A 23,423-nucleotide genomic window follows, 5' to 3' on the forward strand; every position below is an offset into this window, starting at 1 on the left:
AGTTTTTGTCTTTTTTCAGTAGAGACGGGGTTTCACCATGTTGGTCATGCTGGTCTGGAACACCTGATCTCAAGTGATCCACCCACCTTGGCCTCACAAAGTGCTGGGATTACACGTGTGAGCCACCACTCCTGCCCGATGTTCTTTTTCAACTTGAGGAAATATTCTGAAAGTTGTTATAAATGAGTGTCGCCATTGGCCACATCCTTTTTCTGCTCTATTTATATGATCACATTATTTTTCTACTTTAGCCTTGTTGATGTGGTAGACTACATTGATTTTCTAATATTAAATCAACCTTATGTACCTGGAATAAATCCTACTTGGTTATGGTGTATAATTCTTTTAATACATTATAGAATGGAGTTTACTAATATTTTTAAGAATTTTTGTACCTGTGTTCACGAGAGCTGCTGATTTCTAGTTCTTCACTTTCGACTGTCTTTATCCATATTGGTTATGGGGAGGCCTTATTCTTGTTCCCCCTCAGACCATATGTCTCATCCTAAGCAGGTCACCGAGCAGTTGGGCTGGCCCCATCTCTGGCCAGTTGTAGCCTCTGAGGGTGATTAAGTATTTTTGAGGGATACTTCCTTTGTCAGGTCCCAACCAGTGCTCAAGAACAGGCTGGGGACAGTCACCTCTGGCCTCCCTGGCTGGCCCAGACTGGTCCCAGCCTCTGACGAGTAATGTAGAAATACTTTTCAGGAGGCACTTCCAATGACCAGCCCCACAGATTGAGTTAGGAAGTGTTCCCTCTGCTTTTATTTTTTGGACAAGATTATAGAGAACTGATATCATTTCATTCTTTAATATTTGATAGAATTGATTGAAACCATGTGGAGTTGATGCTTTCTTTTTTAGAAGGTTATTAACTATTGATTAAATTTATTTAATAGACATAAGCCCATTCAGATTATTTAATTCTTTTTGTGTTGGTCATTATGAATCAGAATCACTCACATTCATGTAAGTTAAAAAATGTGTGAGCTTGGAGTTGTTCATAGTATTTCTTCATTATTCTTTTTTTTTGAGACAGAGTCTGTCGCCCAGGCTGGAGTGCAGTGGTGTGATCCTGGTTCACTGTAACCTCAGCCTCTTGGGTTCAAGTGATTCTCGTTCCTCAGCCTCCCGAGTAGCTGGGACTATAGGCACACGCCACTGTGCCCAGCTAATTTTTGTATTTTTAGTAGAGATGGGGTTTTGTCATGTTGACCAGGCTGGTCTTGAACTCTTGACCTCAGGTGATCTACCTGCCTTCGCCTCCCAAAGTGCTGAAATTACAGGCCTGAGCCATCACACCCGGCCGAAACCCTCTTCATTTCTGATACTGGCGTTTGGGCTTTTTTTTGTTTTTCTCTTATTTAGCCTGTCTAGAGGTTTATCAATTTTATCAGTCTTTTCAAAGTCCAGCTTTGGGTTTTGATAATTTGCTATTTTTGGAAAATGAGTCTTTAACTGCGTGTTCGCTATCCCAGACACACTGAAGGAGGAGGAAGCTGGTCTGTAGGCAGCCAGCCCTGCCAGCTACGGTTCTGGCTGGAGGGCCTTGTCCAGATGAGGTGCATCATACTGTGTCTGTATTATCTGGAGTAGCCACACGTTCCTGTCCTTATATTTTCTCGGGTTTTTGCTTCTGTGGAGCCATTCTTGATAGAGCCACCTCCTTCCTTGCTGACTTGAAGTCTCATGATTTACATTAGAAATACATGAATATGTTGAATTCTACCTCAGAAAATGCCTGTGTTAACTTAATGTTGTTTTATTACCATGTAGTTGATACATTATTCAGGAAAGTACATTTTATTTTTCCCTCTCTGATGGAATTGTAGCATATATTTTGGCCTCTGACTTTGCTCACAGCTGTTCTGGGACAGTTTTAAAATCTCTAAGCCTCCATTTCCTTGTCCTGATATAAGCAAGAAAAGGCACACTTCATAGTGTGGGAGTGGAGTTTGGGTGTAATCCTGGCATGGCATCATATAGAAGTCTTGGGTGCATGTGGCTTCTCCAAATATCACAGTTTCCTACTCTGGATACTGACCAGAGATTGACTCCAGACTTCTTCTATATTGTTGCCAGACGAACTGCCTAAATGACTTGATTTCCTTTTGTAGATACCTGTTTCATGTTTGCTTTAGTTCTTTGCTCCTTATTCCTTTTTACAAAAATATAGAACTTTGATTTTGTTTCTGAGGTATAAATAGATGTGAATAACAGAATGTTAGAGACTGTGATAGATATTGCTAATTTGACCCTCTTGGTTACAGGGGAAGGGGAGGAGTTACAGCACGGCCAGTTGGAGTTGTAGTACCACGAGGGACGCCAACTCCCAGAGGAGTCCTGTCCACCCGAGGGCCAGTGAGTCGGGGAAGAGGACTTCTCACTCCCAGAGCAAGAGGAGTCCCCCCAACTGGGTACAGACCTCCACCGCCACCCCCAACACAAGAGACTTACGGAGAATATGTAAGTGAAGGTGTCAGACAACAGCCTTGTTGATCAGCTTGACTTAATCCAGACTTAGCACTGGATATTGTACCCACATACCCTCCCTCACCTTGTTTTGGTTCTTGAGTATTATACTTTGGTTCAGCAAATATTTATTGAATGCTAAAGAGGTACTTAATACTAGAGGTATAAAAATGGCCTGATCTTTTTCATCAAGTAGTTTAAGGTGTGGAAGAGGAATTTGGGTGGTGGTGTAAGACTAAGGTTCAGGAGACACATATTTTCAAGCCCTTAAAAGAGTTTAATGTAACATTCTTCCATATTTCACTCCTGAATCCTTCAGTCATTTAAAAAATAATTGCCTGCGTATACCAAGATGGTTTCACCCTCAACTGTTTCCTTTTAAGCTACGCTACTGAGTATGGATTCTTAGTGGAAATTCTTTTCAGTGAAGAAAACAAAAGTTCTCTATTTTCAATTAGTGCAAATCAGTTTTTCATTTTTCATTCGATGATTCTTTGATATAATTCATAGACTGACTTAACATAAGAGAGAATTATAACCGCAAAAGTTGAGGGGGAACGGAATTCTTTGGTGTCCTCATTTACCATAAATGAAGAAAATAAGAAGCAATGGATAGGTGATTCATATTAATAATTGAAATTATTAAAGTAAGAGTATATGAACTGTTGTCAATGAAAGGGAAGCAGTAACAATGATAAAATACAAGAACCAGTAGGTTTTCATGTTTTACTTTAGGAGAGATCTCTTGCTAGGTGCTCTGTGCCTCTTTGCATAGTTTCTAGAAGGTTGCAGTAACCCCCTGGGCCTCAGACAACCTCTTCAGCCTCATCTGTGTGGCCACTGGTAAGATCAAAGTCTTTGTCTTGGACGTGTTTAAGGTTTCATAATTCCCTGAACATTCTGTGTCATCTTAGTCTTCCAGACCTTTGCTCATACTGCCTCCTCAGCCTAGAGTGGTCTTCTCATGTTTCATTTGACTCTCTCCTTGTGTCCTTCCAGACTTAGGTCAGCCATTGCTAGGGAAATTTAGAGGTGGTAATAGCCAACCTATTGAGCATTACTACAGTTCTTACGTTTCTCTCTCCCACCTAGCTTGTGAACCTCTGGAAGGGCAGGAATGAATAGCTTTTCTCCCTTTATACTTGGGAGAGAGTGCATACTGGGAACTCACTGAATTATATTTTAACAAATCCCATAAAAGTTTTACAAGTTTGTTAATCAGTCGAGGAAGGATGTGGTTTCTCTCTTTTCTTTGATTTCCTTACAGTTAGAAGTGTTCCTACTTCCTAATATTCTCACCAGATGACAATAATAATTATGCCTCAGCTGTTCCATAAATGCTGAGTCTCCTGAAAGTAGCAGAGACTATAAAGGAGAGGAAATCTTAAATTCCTTTTAGGTAGGCCCAGTGTCTGTTCGTTTCTACTTTGGCTTACATTGATTTCTCTTAGGTTTAGCTTCAATACAGATGTGGTTGGATGATGTAGAAGAAATTGCCAGGCAGGTTGTGTGGGAAACCTGGATCCTATACCCCATTTTACCATAAATTTCAATATCAGTTAGACAAGATATTTAACTTTTTGGGCTTCATAATCCACTTATTTAAGAAAGAACTATTGCCTCTATTACATGTATTCATCTTTCTATTCAATAAAGATTGGATTTCTACCATGTGAGCCAGACACACATATGTTGTCTGTCTCAGCATGTATACTCTAATTATTAGAGTCTGGAAATAAGTTATATAGATTAATAAAACTAAAAAATTCTTGAAAGGTTAAAGTCCAAAGGAGGAAAAGCAAAAGCAAGAGACATTCAAGACATTTGGGTTTACTGCCTGTACTTTTGATTTTTTTATTTTTATTTATTTTTTATTTTTTTTTGTAAATGATAGGAAAGGCATTAAAACAATTGAATTGAGAAGTATTCTGTAGGATTAATTGACTCCCTTTTCCATCTGCTACCAAGGATAATGGGATAGTGGCCCTGTAGAAGATTATCTGTGTCTTTCCAGACCAGACAAAGGTTTAAGAGCTCTAAAGGAAAAAGTCAACCTTCATTGTTTGATTCCCACACTCACTCATGCCTGGCGCTCTTCCATGCACTGACTGTTACTGCAGCTGTGATTTCAACACCGAGCCGGTGCTCTTTCTGTCACACGGTAGTATAGACTTCAAATAACTGATGGCCACATCCACAAGTGTTCTAATTTGGCCGGAATGCAGCATTTGCAATTTTCTCAACTTCATACAATAACAAGTCTTGCATACATAAAACAGCTGTATGCTTTCCAGGTGTGCTTGGGTGGTGTAGTGGGACACCAAAGAAAAAGAAATACCATCATGAGTGCACCTCCTTCCCCGAGTTGAATTACCGTCGTGAAGGGTTCAGATTACAAATGTTATAGCCTTCCCACTTGATTTAGCATCTATTATTCCTGGCATTGCCTTTTAAGATCACTAGTCAAGAGGAAAGATTTTCCTCATTTCGCCTAGCATTTTGTAAGCTGCCTCGGCACAGTTATGGTGAAGCTTCAGTGGCTTTTTCAGTATAGTAAAAGCTTCACTGTATATAACAAACTTTGCTGGTACTTGGTATAAGGAGTAGATAAAGCTCTTCAACTTGCTTACAGTGGCTTGCCGTCAGTAGCACTGCCTCCCAGGTATACCCTTTTGACCTCATCTTCCTCCACTGACCCAGTTTTAAATGAGTTTTGTAGTTCCAACTTTTCTAATACAGCTTGCAGCCTCTAGCATAGCTTCAGACATTGGCCATTGGTCTCAACTGTTTGAAATCCTAAAGATTACTCACCCATCCCACTTAGTTTTACAACATGGTAGGGGGATTGGGAAGTAAACTCTTCTTAAAAAGTTTTTTTTTTTATGTTGGGCTCGGTGCGATGGCTCTCACTTGTAATCCTAGCACTTTCGGAGGCTAAGGTGGGCACTTAACTTGAGGTCAGGAGTTCAAGACCAGTGTGGCCAATATAGTGAAACCTCATCTCTACAAAAAAAAAAAAAAGAAAAATTAGCCGAGTGTAGTGATTCACACCTGTAATCCCACCTACTTGGTAGGCTGAGGTGGGAGAATCACTTGAACCCAGGAGGTGGAGGTTGCAGTGAGTTGTGATCACCCCACTGCACCCCAGCCTGGGTAACAGTAAGACTCCATCTCAAAAAAAAAATTTTTTTTGTTTCTTTGTTTCTAGGATTTTAGATAGGGTGGGTATATTGTGAGATACCCAACTTAGAAAACCAAGGAGCTGTAACACAAATAAATGGTTATTCATTCTTGTATCAAATGGGAAAGTTGACCATCTTTGAGTATACTAAAATTATTACTTGGAACTAGAACATCATAAATTAGATTCTAAATTCCATGAGAGTAGGCACTCTCCACCTTCCTCCCCACCTTCCAACCACCACACTTCACCTTTTTATTCCCAATAACTAGTATATGATGTCAGGCACATAGTAGGTCTTTAGTAAGTATTTACTGAATGAATGAATGGTCACAAGACAGTTTTTAAAAACTGTCTCCTGCGGAGAACCCACCACAGATGCGTTCTGTGTGACTTTTCAGTTTTATTCACATAGCAATTTATATGTAACATAATATTTAGCATATCGCTATGTAGCACAGTCGTTCAGAATATGTCTAGTTTTCAAAGGATTATTAACTTCTAAGGAAAAATTCTGTATTTCTAGGTTAATCTCTGGCTCAGTTTTTGGCACATTGTAAGCACTTAGTAAATGTTTGTTGGACTGAACAACCCTATCCAGAGACTTGATACATTGTTCAGATGAAGATTACCATTGATTTTTTTCCAAGTTACTAATAAAAGCATGTGATGGGAAGAAATATGATAGTATTTGAAAAAATAACTTTCTTAAGTTACTGTTGTCTTCTAGCGCTGGACAGGTAGTCACAGGTTACAAATGAATAAGATTAATTTTGTTAGCTCCTAAAGGAACTGAAAAACCTACTGTAAGTCTCCTCTCAGTATAAAAAGGGGCTTTCAAGGATGTAATATTTGATGAGAAACTGCTCTCCACAAGGCACTTTGATATACGTCACGTTTTCCTTATAACTACCTACTATGATCTCTATTGTACAAATGAGAATTTAAGATCAAAGAAGTTAAGTGCCTTGCCCAAAGTCACAGGACTGGTAAAGAAGGAGCAGATTCAGGATTCAAAGTTCAACACCTATGTTCTGTCGTGAAAAACCAGTACTTTAAAAAACAAAACCAAAGAATCAGTGTTCCCACTAGCCAAGATTATAAATAAAATCTCTTCATGTTTGGAGAAAGTGTAACAGATGCTGTGTGTTCCCTTCATCAATGCCAGCAAATGCCATGAAAGGGATTATAGGACACTGAACGAAATAACCTCTGTGTTCCTTGTGATTCAGTAATTCCCTGGTTTTAAGCTACCCAAAGTAGGTAAATGGAAATGAACTGTTAGGAAGAAAGGGATGATGTTCGGAGTAAAAAAAATGAACACGTGAACAAAGCACTGCTAATACATTTATTGGCAAAAATAAGAATAACACTTTCATTTAAGAATTTCACAATATCTGTATCTCTGAAAAGGGCTTGTCATTTCTTTGGAACTCAGAAACGTAATTTTTAAAAATCTCCTTGGAATGTATCTAGTGATAAAGGTTTGATTTCTATACAATGTGTTTGGCTATATCAAACCAACTCAGTTTACTTTTCATCAACTTTCATTTAAAATTTACTATCCGAGGCCATTATTTCCAGAATAAAAGATGAAAAAAGATCACATCAGTGGTTTACTTAAACAAAATGAGGAATATTCTATTTTTTAAAATCCTGCCACAATAGCTGCATTTTTCAGACAGTATGCATTTCAGTCTTTAAGATACTCAGTGATTTTCAGATTATGTGTACTGCAAGTATTCTGATACAGTTTTAGGCCCAAGAAAAACTTAGCTGTATCTGTTCTAATTATTTTTAGTTATATTATACCTATTTTAGAAACTGTACTGCTTTATTAGCCAAAGTGAGAAAACTTGATAATTTACAGGTATTTCCTTGTAAAATGTGCCTATTGAAATTCGTCTGATAATTCTCAAGGTGAGTTGGTGAAGATATTTGATCATTTATATTGTCATCTGAGCCAACTGTTCTTCATTGGAGTCACTGTAACAAAATATTCCCTGAGTGTGCTTCACTGAGATGAACACCTGTTAGCAAATAAATCTGTTTGACTCTGATTATTGTTACAAGAATACGTATGACACAGTAGCCATTTGAGTAGGATAGACTAGCCATTGGCAACACCAAATCCATCTCTCAGTAATTCTCCTTTTCAGAATAACGCTCAAACAAGATAATTTAACATGGTTAACTTTTTCCCAAAATGAAGAAAATAGATAATGGATGTTTTTTCAGTCATTTGAGTATAAATTTGGGACCTTCTGCTCTACTTTTAACTTAGTAAAATTAGATATAATTACAGTAACTCCTCATCTCTTTTTGGAGAACAAGAAGTACCTTTTTTCCAAAATAACATTGATTTATTATTTATGTCCAAATAATGAAATAACTGACAAATTAAGATAACCCAGTACACATTCAGTGAGAGCGCTTTGATAATTTAAAGTGCTGGTGTCATTACACAGAAAAGCATGCCTGGTGTGTCCTGGCAGAGCCCAATTTACATATGAATTTCTAAAGTGAAACCATTTTTTATAAATTGTTTTAGGGTCAACATGCAAAGAAAACACACAATCTGAATAAATCAGCATCCCCCAGCACTCAGTATGGTAGTTTTATTTATTATCTATGTAAGACCTTTTTCATTTCCATTACTTTACCTAAACACTTGCATGTTACTAGCTACTGAAAGGAAAAATATTTCCTCTTTACTGCTGCATTCAATACTTCACTTTTGCACTGTATGTATGGGTTGTGTTCAGTTCTCTGCAGACATCGACTGTGTATCCTACAGTTTAATTCTGAAACCAATTATCAGGAGTTAGCACAGACCCTACAGTTAAAGGCTTAGTCCCACTTGAGATGCCAGTTGCAACTGGTGGGCCCCCAGGTTACTCACAACTTATGTCTGACTTAGATGGAAATTGGAGATTCCCACAACCCCTTTCTCATGTTTGATAATTTGTTAGAACGGCTCAGAACTCAGGAAAGTAGCGTACTTACTATTGCTAATTTGTTATGAAAGAATACAGGTCAGGAACAGTCTTATGGAAGAGACGCGTAGGGCAAGGTGTTGGGGAGGGCGTTCCATGCCCTCTCCAGGCAGCCACCCTCCGGAAGCCACTTCCGTGTCTTCACCCAGCCTGGAGGCACTCCACACCCCTTCAGTTGGAGTTTTTAATGGAGGCATCACTACATAAATGTAATTGATTAAATCATTGGCCATTAGCGATTGACTCAATCTCCAGCCCCCTCCCCTCCCTGGACATGAGAGATGGGGCAGCAAGTTTCAACCCTTTAATCACACAGATGGTTCCCTTGACAGCCAGCCACCTCTCCTCTATCCTTAGGACTTTCTGGAAGTCATCTTATTGATGTAAACTCTTCTGTGATTGAAAGGGACTTGCTATGAGTAACAAAAGGCCCTTCTTTCGCCTTTATTGCTCTTATTACTTAGAGACTTCCAGGGGTTTTAGTAACTGTGAGCCAGGAGCTGTGGAAGACAAGCTATACATGTCTTGCTATATCATAGTATCAAAACTACCAAATCTAAATTTCTAACTCTGGTATCATCTGTTTACGGTCCCTTCTCCCTGAATGCCCTATAAGCACTTTGAAAGCTGTGATATAGACCAACACAAAGGGCCTCATTCTTCCCCAGAGTTTCTTGTTAAGATGAGTGGCACTACCATATAACCAGACTCCCAAGGTCTAATTCTTTCATCTTCCTTCTCTGTATTCAAATAGCTACCAAGTCTTTTCACTTGTTCCTCGTGAATAGCTGTTTCATTTCAAGCTCATCTGCATTGCCGTTGGTTTTGTTACAATGCTCTTTTTGTTCACTATTTTATTCCTAGCACCTAACATATAGTAGTCACTTAATAAATACTGGTAGTTTGGATGGATGGATGCACAACAGACAGAGGTTGTCATAGCCTCCTCAGTTGCACCTTTCCTTGTAGTCTTGCTCCAGCTCATTCCTTTCCTTAAATAATGTATTCTTTGTACTACTTCCAGTGTACTTTCTAATATCTAACATTGGGTATGCTACTGCCCTCCATCTCCCCCCACAAGGAAGAGAACTAGTTGAAAATTTTAGAAGGATCTTAGTCTCTTCAGGATAAACTTGAGACTCCTCTGCATTGTGTCTAAGGGCCTTCCTGAGGTCGTTCATCCTCCTGTTGACTAACTGACTGTCATTTTGCATTCAGTCTATCCCAATTGCAGTCCCTTAAACATAGCAGGAACTGTAAACTGTCTGTTTTCCTGAGTTCTTGGCTCTCTTGGAATACGCTTTCTTGTTTTGTCCATGCCAACTCTGTTTATTATTTGTAGTCCTTGATCGTGGAGCTTTCTGGACCTAATCAAGCATAGTCAGCAGCATCTTTCCTGTCCCTTTAACAAATTGTACCCACCTGTATGCTTACTTGCTTGTCCTTGTCCTCAGTAGACTGTGGGATCCTTTAGGGAAGGAACTATGTCTTTGTTTTATCTTAGTATACCCAGTCTGTCACAGGACCTGACATTTTGGAGATACTAAGTAAATGTGTGGAGGATGGATAACATGGCCTTTGTCAATGCCAACTAATTCTGTGTGTCATGCCATGTATTATGTATACTTTTCAGCACACTTAGTGCAGTAAACTTGAATATCTTAAACAAGTTTTAGCAGACATAACATGGTCCACTTTGTGAACTGATAAGTATGAAAGACAATGCAATTTAATATAAAGATTATTATTCTGAGAGGCAAAATACAGTCATGTATCCCTTAACAACGGAGTTATATTCTGAGAAATGCATCATTAGGCAGTTTCATCATTGTGTGAACACCATACAGTGTTCTTAGACAAACTTAGATGGTAGAGCCCACTACCCGCCTAGGCTATATGCTTTTAGGGAACAAACCTGTACAGCATGTTACTGTACTGAATGCTGTAGACAGGTGTGACACAATGGGGCATTTGTGTCTGTAAACCTGTCTAAACATGGAAAAGGTACAGTAAAGATGTGGTATTATAATCTGTGGCTCCGCTGTCCTGTATGTGGTCCGTAGTGACCGAAGTGTCGTCATGTGGTGTGTGGCCGTACTTGGTTTCTGACCTCCCTGTCTTCAGAGTGGCCATCTGTTGTGTTTCCATGCACACTATTTAAGCTTTCTGGGCCTGAATTTCCTTTTAATCTGCAAAACAGTGGTGAGGATATATAGATAGCAGGTTAGTCTAAATGACATGCTTAACCTCTTTCCAACTTAAGAAGTCTGCAGTGGATTGAGGATTTTTGTCAAAACTTTGTTTCCACTCTCACCCTAAAGATGGTTTTTGAAGTAAAAACTGTGTTTTCATCAAATAGAAACCTTTAATTGAAAAGTAAGTTATGGAATAAACAAATACATGTTTTAATGATGGTAGAAACAAACTAAAAATGAGTAGCTGTGAGCCTTTTGAATTCTAAAACATCTTGAAAAGTGTTTTACAAAATGAGATTTAAAAAATACAGACTTGCCATCCCTTAAGATGTATAAACTAAAATTGCCTTAGGAATTCTAATCGTACTATTTTCTAACTCCTTTATTATGATTGCATCAGCTCTCTATTCATAAGAAGTACTTATTATTCACTAATATCTCTTGATATCAGTGTTGTGTAATCAATTCTAAGCATTTGAGGCTGAGCTGATGGGTTAATCACCTTTAAAGGTAAGTATGCTAGAGCATTTTAAATGTAGTCATACAAGCTTATAAGAATACAAAAACTGTTTTCTTCAGCAGATATTTTTTGTTCTTTGATTATCTAACTATAAGATGTTTGTTGAACAGAGCGTGGAATCGTCCTTAAATCATCTCCTGAGTCATGGTAGTGCCTGCTTAAGAGAGGCATTAGGTACCTTTTCAAAGTCACACAGCCTATTAGGGCAGAGCTAGAATTCAAAGCCCAGCATACTGGCTCTAGAGGCCATGCTCCAGCACCCTGTCAATGTATTCTAATGGAGAAGCTAACAAATACATGGGAAAAATTATTTAATCTCTTTGGACATAAAAGTTATTATACAGAATTTTGAGCAAGCGATACATGATTAAGGAATAATTGGTTTTACCAATCCTTCTGCAACTACTGCAGGATATGTTATTTCCTCGTAGGACAGCTGCCATTGGTTAACTTCATCCAGGTTTAAAGAGTCAAAGAGATAGTGTTGAATAGGAGCAGAAATCTAAACCTCCTGTTGTACAAGCAGGCCTGCCTTGTCTGTGTGTTCCCCAGCGTCATGACTCACTAAGGCTGTGTAAGATGAAAGTTGTCTTGAAGAAACCACTGTTGCTACCATAAACGGTGCCCTCATCTGTACATGGGAATAGAGGGACCACTGTTTTCTCTTTGTGATAAGAATAAACTCTTCTGAAATTTTGATGACTAGGAACATCAGTGAAGGTCTTTAGGGGAAACGAAATGTATTTTTTAGTATACATGTTGTTATTTAATGTGGATTTTATTTAAGGACTCAAGGAAGTCATCCTTCTCACTTTTTTTAGAAAGCTAGAGCTCACCTGAAGCTTTAATTGTTTGACTAGTTTGGGGATTTTTGTAGAGACGAGAGTTGTACTGATGGCAAATTTCCCCAATGCAGTGACTACTCACATAATATTTGACAGTTAACTAATCTCAAAACTGCTTCAATTATCTTGTTTTCCACAGTGAGAAATTTAATTAAAACAGAGTACAGATTGTGAAAAGGTTATTTATGAAAATGCATTTTAAATGGAATTGAAAAGCCTAGGGACACCTTTTTATTTTAGATAAAAAGATGAAGGTTCTATAATTTTTCATATTCATTTTACCAGAAGCCAGGGTAAGAGCAGTATGCAATTTACTTGAAATGTCTATCAGAAGCCTCACAAATCAATCTTTTGCCTAAATTGCTTGAAAGGTTGACTTATTTTAGAAATGTAAGACTTTAGGAAATAAGTTCAGATTTAAAACTTATGAATGTGGAAGTTTTTTTGTTTTTGGTTTTTTTCTTCCTACTTTAAAACAACAACCAAACACCTTATCAAGGTAGCAGAAAGCTCTAAAATGAAAAGGTCATTAAGGCATGGAAAGCAAATTTTGCTGTCATAATTAGGCTTGCCCGTCCAAGTTTGTTGAGCTATGATGGTTTTATTTGAGCTGATGTGACAGATATAACATATTCCTCAGGTGAATTAGGGCAGAGGCAGGGAAAGGAACTTGTGAACCACTGGAGTATTCCTTTGTTATAATGGATTTTCTGCAAGAACCTGCCATGTTAGTTTTACACCAGCGTTCATAGAACACGATCTCTGCCTTTAAGTAGATTAGAGTCTAAGAAGGAACATAGTGTTGGGGAGGAAAAATAATTTTCTCTCTACCTTCTGAGTTCTTAGCTGGAACGTACCCAAAAGAAAAACAAGTTTTTTGACATGCATATTTTATATATATGTGAGAGATACCCAGGGAATTAGTAAATCTCAAAGAGGTGGCTTAGAACTCTGGTTTATATAGCATCTTCTGTAAGGAACAGTAAATTTTTGCAGAAATGACTAGATAGACAAAGGCAAAGGACTGTAAGTCTCTAGGGAGAGCAAATTCTGGAAAGGTAAATAAATGGAAGTTTGTTATGTAGATTCCTCTGTTGGCATCTCGGGCTAATAAGGGTCCAAAGTTATCTTTGTGAGCCTCAGTGTCTTACTCCTCTAATCCCAGCACTTTGGGAGGCCGGGGTTGGAAGATTGCTTGAGGCCAGGAGTTCAAGACCAGGCTGGGCAGCATATTGAGACCCTGTCTCTGCAAAATTAAAATAAATTTAACAAAATAAACTTGGTTTTGGTGATCAACCTTGGTCCCTCCTGGTAGAAGGGGAGGAGGGAAACCTTTACCTTTATAAATTTATGTCTTGCTTTGATGCAGATATAAGAGGGCAGAGAGCTTTTTTAATCTGCTGATTCTCAATTAGCTTCAGCTCAAAATAATCTTTATGCTAAAGTGGCTTTATTTTGGGTTGGCATGCCTGATCTCCTGCAGTAGTTATCACCCTCACTTTGAATTCTTTCATAATTACTTGTGTATTTTAGGTGGTCAGTCTGTTATTTGGATCCACAAGTATACATCTTATTTAAGGTACTTAGAGTGATGTAAGTACTCTTTTATTTTTCTTACTACTTTCCATTATAGTCTAAGTTATTAATGGTAGGTAGGAGCCATGCCTTTTGATCTACAGGACCCAGTATATAGTAAATACTCAGTGTTAGATTTCTTTCTTTTTCGATTGAGACAGCTCTTGTTCTGTCACCCAGGCTGGAGTGCAGTGGCGCAGTTACAACTCACTGCAGTCTCAGCGTCCGGGACTCCAGCGATCCTCGGCCTCAGCATTCTGAGTAGCTGGCACCCCATGTGTGCCACTGTGCCCAGCTAATTTTCTTATTTTTTATAGAGACAAGGTCTCACTTTGTTACCCAGAATGGTCTCAGACTCCTGGCCTCAAGCAACCCTCCTGCCTCGGCTTCCACAGGTGCTGGGATAACAGGTGTGAGCCACTGTGCCCAGCCTGGATTTCCTGATGCAGAGACAAACCAGTTAACCTTGAGAATTAGAACACCTGTAATTAACTTATGTACAAAGAATAGGGAGGAACAAACAGGAAAGAGAACTGCTTGATGGAATGTGGTAAGAATTTAGAGGAGATAACATTTAAACCAAACGGGAAGGGGATGAGTAGCACTCAGGTAGGAAGAACCAAGAGGACTCCCTGCGCAGACTCTATGTGATATTTAAAGGCGTAGACACAGGGAGAATCTTAGTGTGCTGCAGTCAGCCAGAAGAATTTTGGTGATGTCCATTATTGATGCGGTTTATTATCATCTTTATCTTTATACATTTTTATTCTATTCATTTTGTTTATAGGTAGAATAGAGTGTGAGTTACATAACAGGATGTGGAATCAGGACTGTAGTGGTTAAAAGTAAATAAAATAAAAAAGTAGATATAAAATAGAACCACGTTGTCCGGCTGGGTGACAGAAGTGGAAGGCCAGCTGGCCATCGTGATATGTTCTTATAGCGTAGCATTATCCTGGAGAGTTCACTACAGTACAGGGTCTGGCCCTCAATTTTATAGGGCCAGGCAGTATATCATAGGGGTTAAAAGCAAAGTTGGGAGCCAGACTGCCTTTACAGTCCTTGCCCTATCTTTAATTGCTGTGTGACCTTACTCAAATTGCTTAACTGTTCTGTGCCTCAGTTGCTAATTCAGAGATGGAAATACTCGGACTTATCACATGAGATTGTTAGGTTATAAAGATGAGGTAAGTTATCTTGTGGAAAGTACTTGATACCTGACACATAAAAGGTGATATGTAAGTATTTTATTGTTGCTGGTGCAGAAATCTAATTCTTCAGTTTACCAGTGTAGCTCAGTCTTTCAGGGCATACTCTTGCTGTATGTTGGACAGTAATATATAAAAATTATAATATTCAGTACTATTCACATGTGCTAGAATGACTAAAATTAAAAAGGTACTTTGAATTGTGGTCTGGGATGTGGCATAGTAGGAACTCCGGTGCACTGCTGTGGGAATGTACAGTGCTGCAGCCACTTTGGAAAACTGTCTGGTACATTTGGCTGTCTGTTATGAGCACAGCCCTCCCCAAGACCTAGCAGTCCTGCTTCTGGGTAGTTCCTCACCAGAGATGCATATGTAGGTGCACTGGAAGAGTGTGTAAGAATCCTGTAGGCAAAACCTAGAAAGAAGCAAAATGTCTATCAATAGTAAAATGGATGAACAGATTACAGTGTAATAATTTAGTATTTTAAAGCAGTAAGAATAAACCAATTGTTGCTACACACAACATCGATGAATCTCACATAATACTTAATGAAGGAAAAATGGCACAAAATAGTAGATATTCTGATTTCATTTATGTAAAGTTCAAAGCAGGCAAAACTCATTGATGGTGCTGAGAGTCAGGATGGTGGTTACTTTCGTGGGAAGATGGTGATTCAGAGGGAACAAGGGCAGCTTTTGGCAACTGTTGATGTTCCATTTCTGGATCTGAGCATTGGTTACTTTTTTACTCCTGCTGTGTAGCTTGGTTGTACTCGGTGAGAATTCACAAAGCTGTGTACTTAGGATTTGTACCTTTTTATGACTTATTTTTTGCTTGAATAAAAAGTTTAAAAATATGACCAATTTGTGAGTTAAGAGAATTGATAAGACTAAATAGACCGGATGCTCTCATTTAGAACAGAATAACACATCTTCCTTCAAGCAGATCTGTTATTAGACCACGTGATAATCTGACAGTTTCTCAGTAAGTCTAAAAGCAGAGCAGAGAATAATCTTAATGCAAATATTATAAAACTCTGATAGCCTGTTCTTAACATTTTCCCTGTATAGAAGCCTCTGCACTTTGAATTACATGTGCCTTTTGGTGGGCCAGGAACCATTTCCCCTTTACAGTGGGACTAAAGACACTTGGCCTCTCTCATCTGGCCCATCATTCAAAGAGGGGCTGTTGTTCTTCTCAAGGAAGAGCCCTTGGAAGAGGGAATGTATCAGTATAAATCCATGACTAATGAAACGCTCACCCCGTGCCAGGCGCTGGGAACACAGTGGTAGACAGGCAGATGAAGCCCCTGTTCTTGTGGAGACTCAGTTCTGCTGGCAGACATATTGGGTTAATACATTAATACTTAATGTATTACATTAAGTAATACGTATTGGGTATTGATGAAAGTCAGCTTCCAGACTCTTGCTGAGCATGACTACAAAAGGTGTAAGAAACAATCAACAAATAAACAAAAAAATCTTAGAAGGCATGGAAGCTAAAATGGTTAAAAAATAATAATAACTGGGCCAACAGCTTGTAGGAAAATGAAAATGAAAGGCAATTTTCCTCTGAATCACATAGTATGAAAAATGACTCATGTGACTATTTCCTCAACTGTCTTAAGAATGGCACATAACTAGTATCATTCTAGATACAGAGGAAAGACATTAATTCATTTTATACACAGTGGATGTCTTAGGACATCAGGTTTCATTCTCTGATGGAACCCTGGTGAGAAAGACTGCTATGAGCTTCTGCCAGTTTCTAAAGAAGGTAGGTGAGAATGTGAACTGAGTCTTAAAAGAAACCTAGAGCCCGGAGAAGTTTTAAAAAATGGGCCTTAAGGGTCCACCCCATTTAGTTGAAGGGACTGATAAATCCCCTTTGCTGTGGAATGGATCCCAGAGAAGCTATACTTCCAGAGAACACACTGATACTCAGCTTCCAATCATAGCAGTCCTTGTGGGACTAAGGTTAACCTAGACTTGCCAGTTCTATTCTGGAGAAATATAGCAACATAGTCCTGAAATTATTTTTTTCATGTGTAATTGCTGATATTCAATAAAAAATTATAGACATAGAAGAAGGTACTATAAGAAAAAACTAAGGAAAAGTACAGAAGTTGACACAGTGGACTCAGATAGCAAATATTAACTATACTCAACTATAAAAAAGAATTAAAAAATAAATTTGATGATTTAAATTGAACTGGAATGTATAGAAAAATAGACATTTTGTAACTGCAAAGAACTACATGGATAGGTTCAGTAGCAGATTAGACAGAGCTGGAGAAAGAACTGATGTGCTAGAAGTGAGATCAGTGAAGCAGAAAGAGACTGGACCACGTGGAAAGGACCCTGAGCACAAAGTCTCTCATGGCCACCTTGCTCGTTTAAAGCCCAGAGGTTCCACGTGGTCTAGTGCCAGCACCTCTCTCCCAGCTCGCTCCACTTCTTGTCTTACTCTATTCCTGCTGCTATAGCAAAATGATAATATTAATAAACTATAATAATTAGATGTAATTAGATACCTTAGATGGATAATTTATGGAAGAAATGTATTCTCACATTTTTGGAGGCTGTGTAGTCCAAGATCAAGACACCTACAGATTAAATGGTGGAGGCTTGCTCTCTGATTCGTAGATGGTGCCTCTTGCAGTGTCCTCACAGGGCAGAAGGACGAAATGGATGGCAGGGACTGGAGGGTCAGGCAGCTCTCTGAAGCCAGTTCATGAGAGTAGAGCCTGCATGTCTTAAGCACTTTCCAAGAGGCCCAACTTCTTAATTCCACCGCAATGGACATTAAGTTTCAACATAAATGTTGGAAGTACACAAACATGCAAACCACAGCACTCCTCTGCCTCATGGCCTTTGTGCTTGCTGTTCATTCTGTCTGAAATACTCTCCCGCTAGTCCCCTAAAATCTGTGTGACCAGTTCCCTTTCGGCTTTCACATTTGTGTTCAAAGTCTCTTGTCTGAAAGGACTTCTCTGGACATAGTGTCTAAAATCTCAAACCTCCCCAACACTCTCATTGTCTTATATACCATATATTTTGATTGGTTTTGTTTCTCTGCTTCCCCATGAGGACAAAGATTTTCGTTTTGTTTTGTTGGTGATGGATGCTATGTCCCCAGTGCTCAGCACAGTGCCTGACACATAGTCGGCATTCAGCAACATCTGCTTCCCAGGATAGATGGAAAGATGCCCATAAAAATCTGTAGCATGATGCAAGGTTAATACGGACCCAATGAAATTTAGTTATTCCCCCTTTTTCCTATCTTTGTGGAATTTCTGGTTTAATTTCATTTTCTTTAATTTTTTTATTTACAGTTAGTTTTCCCTTCACTTGTTTGTAGGATTTCTGACTTCATTGTTACTCTGTTTTTCTGTCAGTGTATTTTTCAGCACCTTGACAAATTAAACAAATGAAATTCTATCTCAGTTGGATATGAATTAAGAGAAGAGATCCTATGAATGATTGACACAGACATATTTTAAAAGGCTGTATTCAGATGTGGATAGAATGGCAGCTAATCTTGGTCAGTCATTACCTAAAATCCAAAATAGTTAATACAAGTATTTGCAGGATGGAAATGTAGACATCACATTTTAGAGAAAGTTTTAAGAATTCATCTTATTGTATAAAAGTCAAATACCTGGATAGCTTTGATTTTTCTCTGGTCTGAAAGCTTGAGAGCGTTAAAAGGAATAGGTCTTTAGCTAAAACAAAACTACGTTTATTAGGTATGAACTGTGCCAAACAATTTTCATAAGTATTTTTTGGCTAATCTTCCCACAACCATTGGTTACAACCAGATGGTATATTATGATTACCATTTTGCAAATTTTTAAATTGGGATTCAGAGAGATTATTGACTTCCCCAAAGCCACACAGCTAGTAAGTAGCGGATCTGGAATTTGAACGTAGTCATCAGACTCCAAAGACTGATGCAAAGAAGTTGTATTAGTCTAGAAGTCACATAATATTTTCCTCACAGCCCTAAACAACTGGGCATGTGATTTAATTCTTAAATGATGACTTATTTAAATGATAGAAGAAAGATTCTTATTTAGAATCGTTAATATGGTAATTTTTATCTTTAGTTGACTTTGTGATGTGCTCATAGTCTAATTATAATTAATGAGTCTCAGAGGTGACACTACATCAACCCGGATACTGTTAGGCAGAACCCCAGTGAAAACTGAATTTCTGAAAAGACTGTTTTCAGTTAATGTTTGTTTTTTAAACTCAATCAAATTATAAGACTAAGCTTTTAGCACTGTTTTATATGAAAACTTTTTCCATGTTGAAGTGACCAGTTGTCTCAATTAAAGTGAGATGTCAGATAGCGTAATTAAATTCTTTTGAAATGACTCAAAACTGAAACAATATTTTTAAAATTACTTTTGTAAATTCATCTGTTCATTTAAAGTGATTTTTCCCAGGTTTACATGTGATTTTACTTGTAATAGAAATAAAATTAAATAGGTCATACTGTTTCCTTTACCCTGGAAAATCTCTTCTTTTCAAAGCAAGATTTCTCTGGTGTTTGGCCATGTGTTGGTTTGAGTTTTATAGGTCAGGAATGACAAATGAAGAATTTCCACCTGTGTAAGAACACATCTTCCCTTCCTGTAGCCTGGCATCCGCCAAGCAGACAGCTCACCACTGCCAGCTCAGTGCCGTTTCTAAGCTAAAAAGTCAGACTTGATGAATAAACAAGTCTTTTTAATGAGGCAAACATTATTTATGTTTACAATACTAATTTCTCATCCATGTTTGTTCAGTTTTTAATAATGTTCTGATTTCAAAAGTAGAATACAGAGTTCCATAGGCAATTTTCTGCTGAGGACAGGGAATCTAAGACTGATACTTAATGTTTGACAGAAAATGATATAGGTGAGTTCTTATCATCAAATTGAACAGTATTGTAATACTGCATTTTATTATACAGTATCTCCTCAAGTTGCATTTTTCTTAAAGAAGCACTTAACTACATTTCCTACCACTTGTCATTAATTAGTTCTTTTTGTCATTTGTTCAACAAACATGACCACATGCCTCCTATGTGCTCGACACTGGGAATACAAGAGAAAAGGCCTGCTTTTTACTCTTAAGGACCTTACAGACTTACTAGTCTGTAACTGTATGCAAAGAAATAATTACAGGAGCTGTGAGTATACAAGTTATTAGTTATCATGGATGCAGGAAGGAGAGACGGATAATTCAGCTTGGAGTCTTCTTGTTGGCTCACCAAAAAGGTGATGTCGGAGGAAGCAGCCCGTGCAGAGGAATTGCGGGTGAAACGACGCAGCTGCTGCAGGGTCATCACGCAGGTGCTGAAGCACACAGCGCCACGCAGCAGTGGCAGGCACCTCCCTGGGTGAGTTGCTGAGGGCAGAACTATGAGAGGCTTGGGAAGTTGTTCTTTATCTTGTATCTTTATTGATTAGTTAATCTCCCCCTATTGTTCTCAGGACAGAGGAGTACGGAATGGAGATTTTAAGCAGGCAGGGAAGCAGTACAAGTGAGGATTTGCATTCTAGGTGTATAATTTTGGAGGAATGTTTAGATAAGGAAGCATTAGAAATCTAGGATCAGTTAGGGTCCCTGACTAGTCCAGTTGAGGAATTCTGAATGATTCTGATGAATCTAATAATTCTGAATGAAATGATTCACATTAGGAATGTAGAGGAAGGGGGGATGGGTGTGAGAGAGATTTAGGGAGATTAAAAATAGACTCATTGGCTAGTTGGATGACAATGGGATGGTAAAGCAGAAAGCATTGATTTTTCTCCAGATGTTAATGCTTTCCTAGCTGTGTGTGGACTGATGGATTCTCACCACAGTATTAGAGATCTCTTGTATCTCCTGCACTGCCTTGCTCACAAGTGCATGGCCTGATTTTTAAAGTGCAAGGAAAGGGATAAAACATCTTTGCAGTATATTTTGACAACATAGGGGTGCGGTATGTATGTATTTGAGATAAGGTCTTGCTTGGTCATCCAGACTGGAATGCAGTGGCATGGTCTTGGCCCTGCACGGCCTTGGTCTGCAGCCTCCGCCTCCCGGGCTCAAGTAGTCCTTCCACCATAGCCTCTCGAGGAGCTGGGAATACAGATGCCCACCACCATGCCTGGCTAAGTTTTGTATTTTTTTAGTGGAGACAAGATTTCTCCGTGTTGCCTAGGCTGGTCTCAAACTCCTGGACTCAAACAATCCACCCACCTCAGCCTTCCAAAGGGCTAGGATTAGTAGAGGAGCTTTATTAAGCTTCTTCCAGAGGAAATTCCTTAGGTTGCTTATAACTTTATACTGCCAGGTTTCCTCACTTTTGGTCATCTGATGAATGGCTAGAGGCTCTGGAGATATATGGACCAGCTGAGGAAAATTCAGGAAAGAGGTGAGAGGAGTAAACAGAGAAGAATTTGGCCTGCTTTGCCTCTAGAGGCATTCAATCCAGCAATGTAATGAACATCTTTTAAGTCGTCATTATGTTCCAGGCACTGTTGCTACTCTGTGCCTAGTGTGATAGCGTGAAAGAATTAATAAGATACAATCCATATTCAGAAAGGTAGGTGAGGCAAAAAGCAAGGCATATCCTATGCAGCCCAGTAATGGAAGTATATATATTAGGTCCATTGTTGGCGTAACAAAGGTGTCATAGACGGTTTTCATGGGATTGAGAAGTTATAACAGAATTGGAAGCTCTTATTTAAACTTCACCTTGAAAAATTCACTAGACAGAGAGGGCAGGCCAGAGACTCATAGGAAGCAGCACATGAACTAGAAATAGTCACTGCATGGGAGGCACAGGACACATTGCAGAAAAAGGAGTCTGACATGTAGACTGGGGCTTGTCACAATGGGGTTCTCTAGGAGCAAATACGGAAATGGGAAAAATTACACAAAAATTTCATATATAAAGAAAACCTTTCAGCATATCTGAGCAGTGCCAGCAGTGAAGTTTAGTGAGTTCCTCCTCCCAGGTCTTGGCAAGCTTTTCAAGAGTAGATTCTAGGCCGGGCGCGGTGGCTCAAGCCTGTAATCCCAGCACTTTGGGAGGCCGAGGCGGGTGGATCACGAGGTCAGGAGATCGAGACCCTCCTGGCTAACACGGTGAAACCCCGTCTCTACTAAAAATACAAAAAACTAGCCGGGCGTGGTGGCGGGCGCCTGTAGTCCCAGCTACTCGGAGGCTGAGGAGGGAGAATGGCGGGAACCCGGGAGGCGGAGCTTGCAGTGAGCCAAGATCGCGCCACTGCACTCCAGCCTGGGCGACACAGCGAGACTCCGCTCTCAAAAAAAAAAAAAAAGAGTAGATTCTAAGCTTACATGTGTGCTTGATCTAAATCTTGGACATCCCCTTCTATACTTTGATTCCACTCAATTGTCTGTTGAGTCATAGCAAATAATGCATTCACTATTTTTTTAAATTTCTATCTTAGCCTCAGAAACATCTACTGAAGAATTTTATAATACAAAACTATGTAAATAAGAAAAAATGAGCAACCAGTGGTTCAGAACACTGGAAGAAGATGGGAGCGTTAGGGAAAAAAGGGAGGCCTGCTAAACCCTCAGATCACCCAGTCCTCAGACAAAAAAAAATCTTAAGGTTTAGAGGCTCTTACCCAGCTCCACTACTCTCTACTCTTCCTCATTTTAATCATTTGCTGAATCATTTGTTTATTGGTTAATCCCCCTTCACTGTTGTTCTCAGCCAGTGACCTCATCTCCTTCCTTGTGGTAAAAATAGTAGATGTTCAACAAGAATTTCTTGTGCTCTCTGCCTGGAAACTTAGGCACTGATTTGCAGTCACACTCAGCTTTTCCTCCTTTTCTCCTGTTGCACTCTGCTTCATGCTTCCCTATGTGTTTCAAGCGTTGTCCACTGAACAAATAATACTCGTCATAATGGAAGTACAAAATATTCACCACCATGGCCAAATCGAACTGCGAAATCCTCCTGAATGAAATCTTGTGAAAATTACAAATTTAATGTCTTAATATCTTCAGTATAAAAATATCAAAGTCAGTAATTCAAATACCTAAACAATTTGAAAATTCAAATAAATTGCTAGTATTGTAATATCTGACAGAATAATTGAGTAAGGAATGAATGTCGTAACTGTAGGATTAAAACAGTATACTGCTTAATATTTTATTTTTTATAATTCTAATCATTTACAATCTTGAGTCTTCAAATAAGCACAGAAATAGAATTATTTATTTGAAGAAGCATATTCTTTTCAAACTAACATCACTAAAGAAACCATGATCTTTCATTTTGCCAAACTGTATGCACAATGCAGTGACCTAGTTTGCAAGTTTCAACCTTCATCTTCACCCTTTCTGTTTCATGCCCACACACCAAGAGATATTTCATAAACACAACATGAATGATGTCATCCAAATTCAAATCCTT

At 38.8% G+C, this 23,423-nt stretch overlaps 1 protein-coding gene across 4 annotated transcripts in view; it reads left to right on the forward strand.

Annotated features, from left to right (window-relative positions):
• Positions 1-23,423, forward strand: part of KHDRBS3 (KH RNA binding domain containing, signal transduction associated 3) — a 203,321-nt gene that overhangs the window by 125,774 nt on the left and 54,124 nt on the right. For all 4 annotated transcript variants that reach the window (XR_004435247.1, XR_004435246.1, XM_033202636.1 and 1 more), the window contains exon 6: positions 2,271-2,466. Coding sequence is in view for 2 of the 4 variants with exons in the window: in XM_033202636.1 (XP_033058527.1) it covers positions 2,271-2,466 (196 nt within the window). In the remaining 2 variants the exon portion in view is untranslated. The remainder of the gene's footprint in view (positions 1-2,270; positions 2,467-23,423) is intronic.

The sequence above is a fragment of the Trachypithecus francoisi genome, unplaced genomic scaffold (assembly GCF_009764315.1).
Source record: "Trachypithecus francoisi isolate TF-2019V2 unplaced genomic scaffold, Tfra_2.0 Lachesis_group7, whole genome shotgun sequence".
NCBI classification, from domain to species: Eukaryota; Metazoa; Chordata; class Mammalia; order Primates; family Cercopithecidae; genus Trachypithecus; species Trachypithecus francoisi.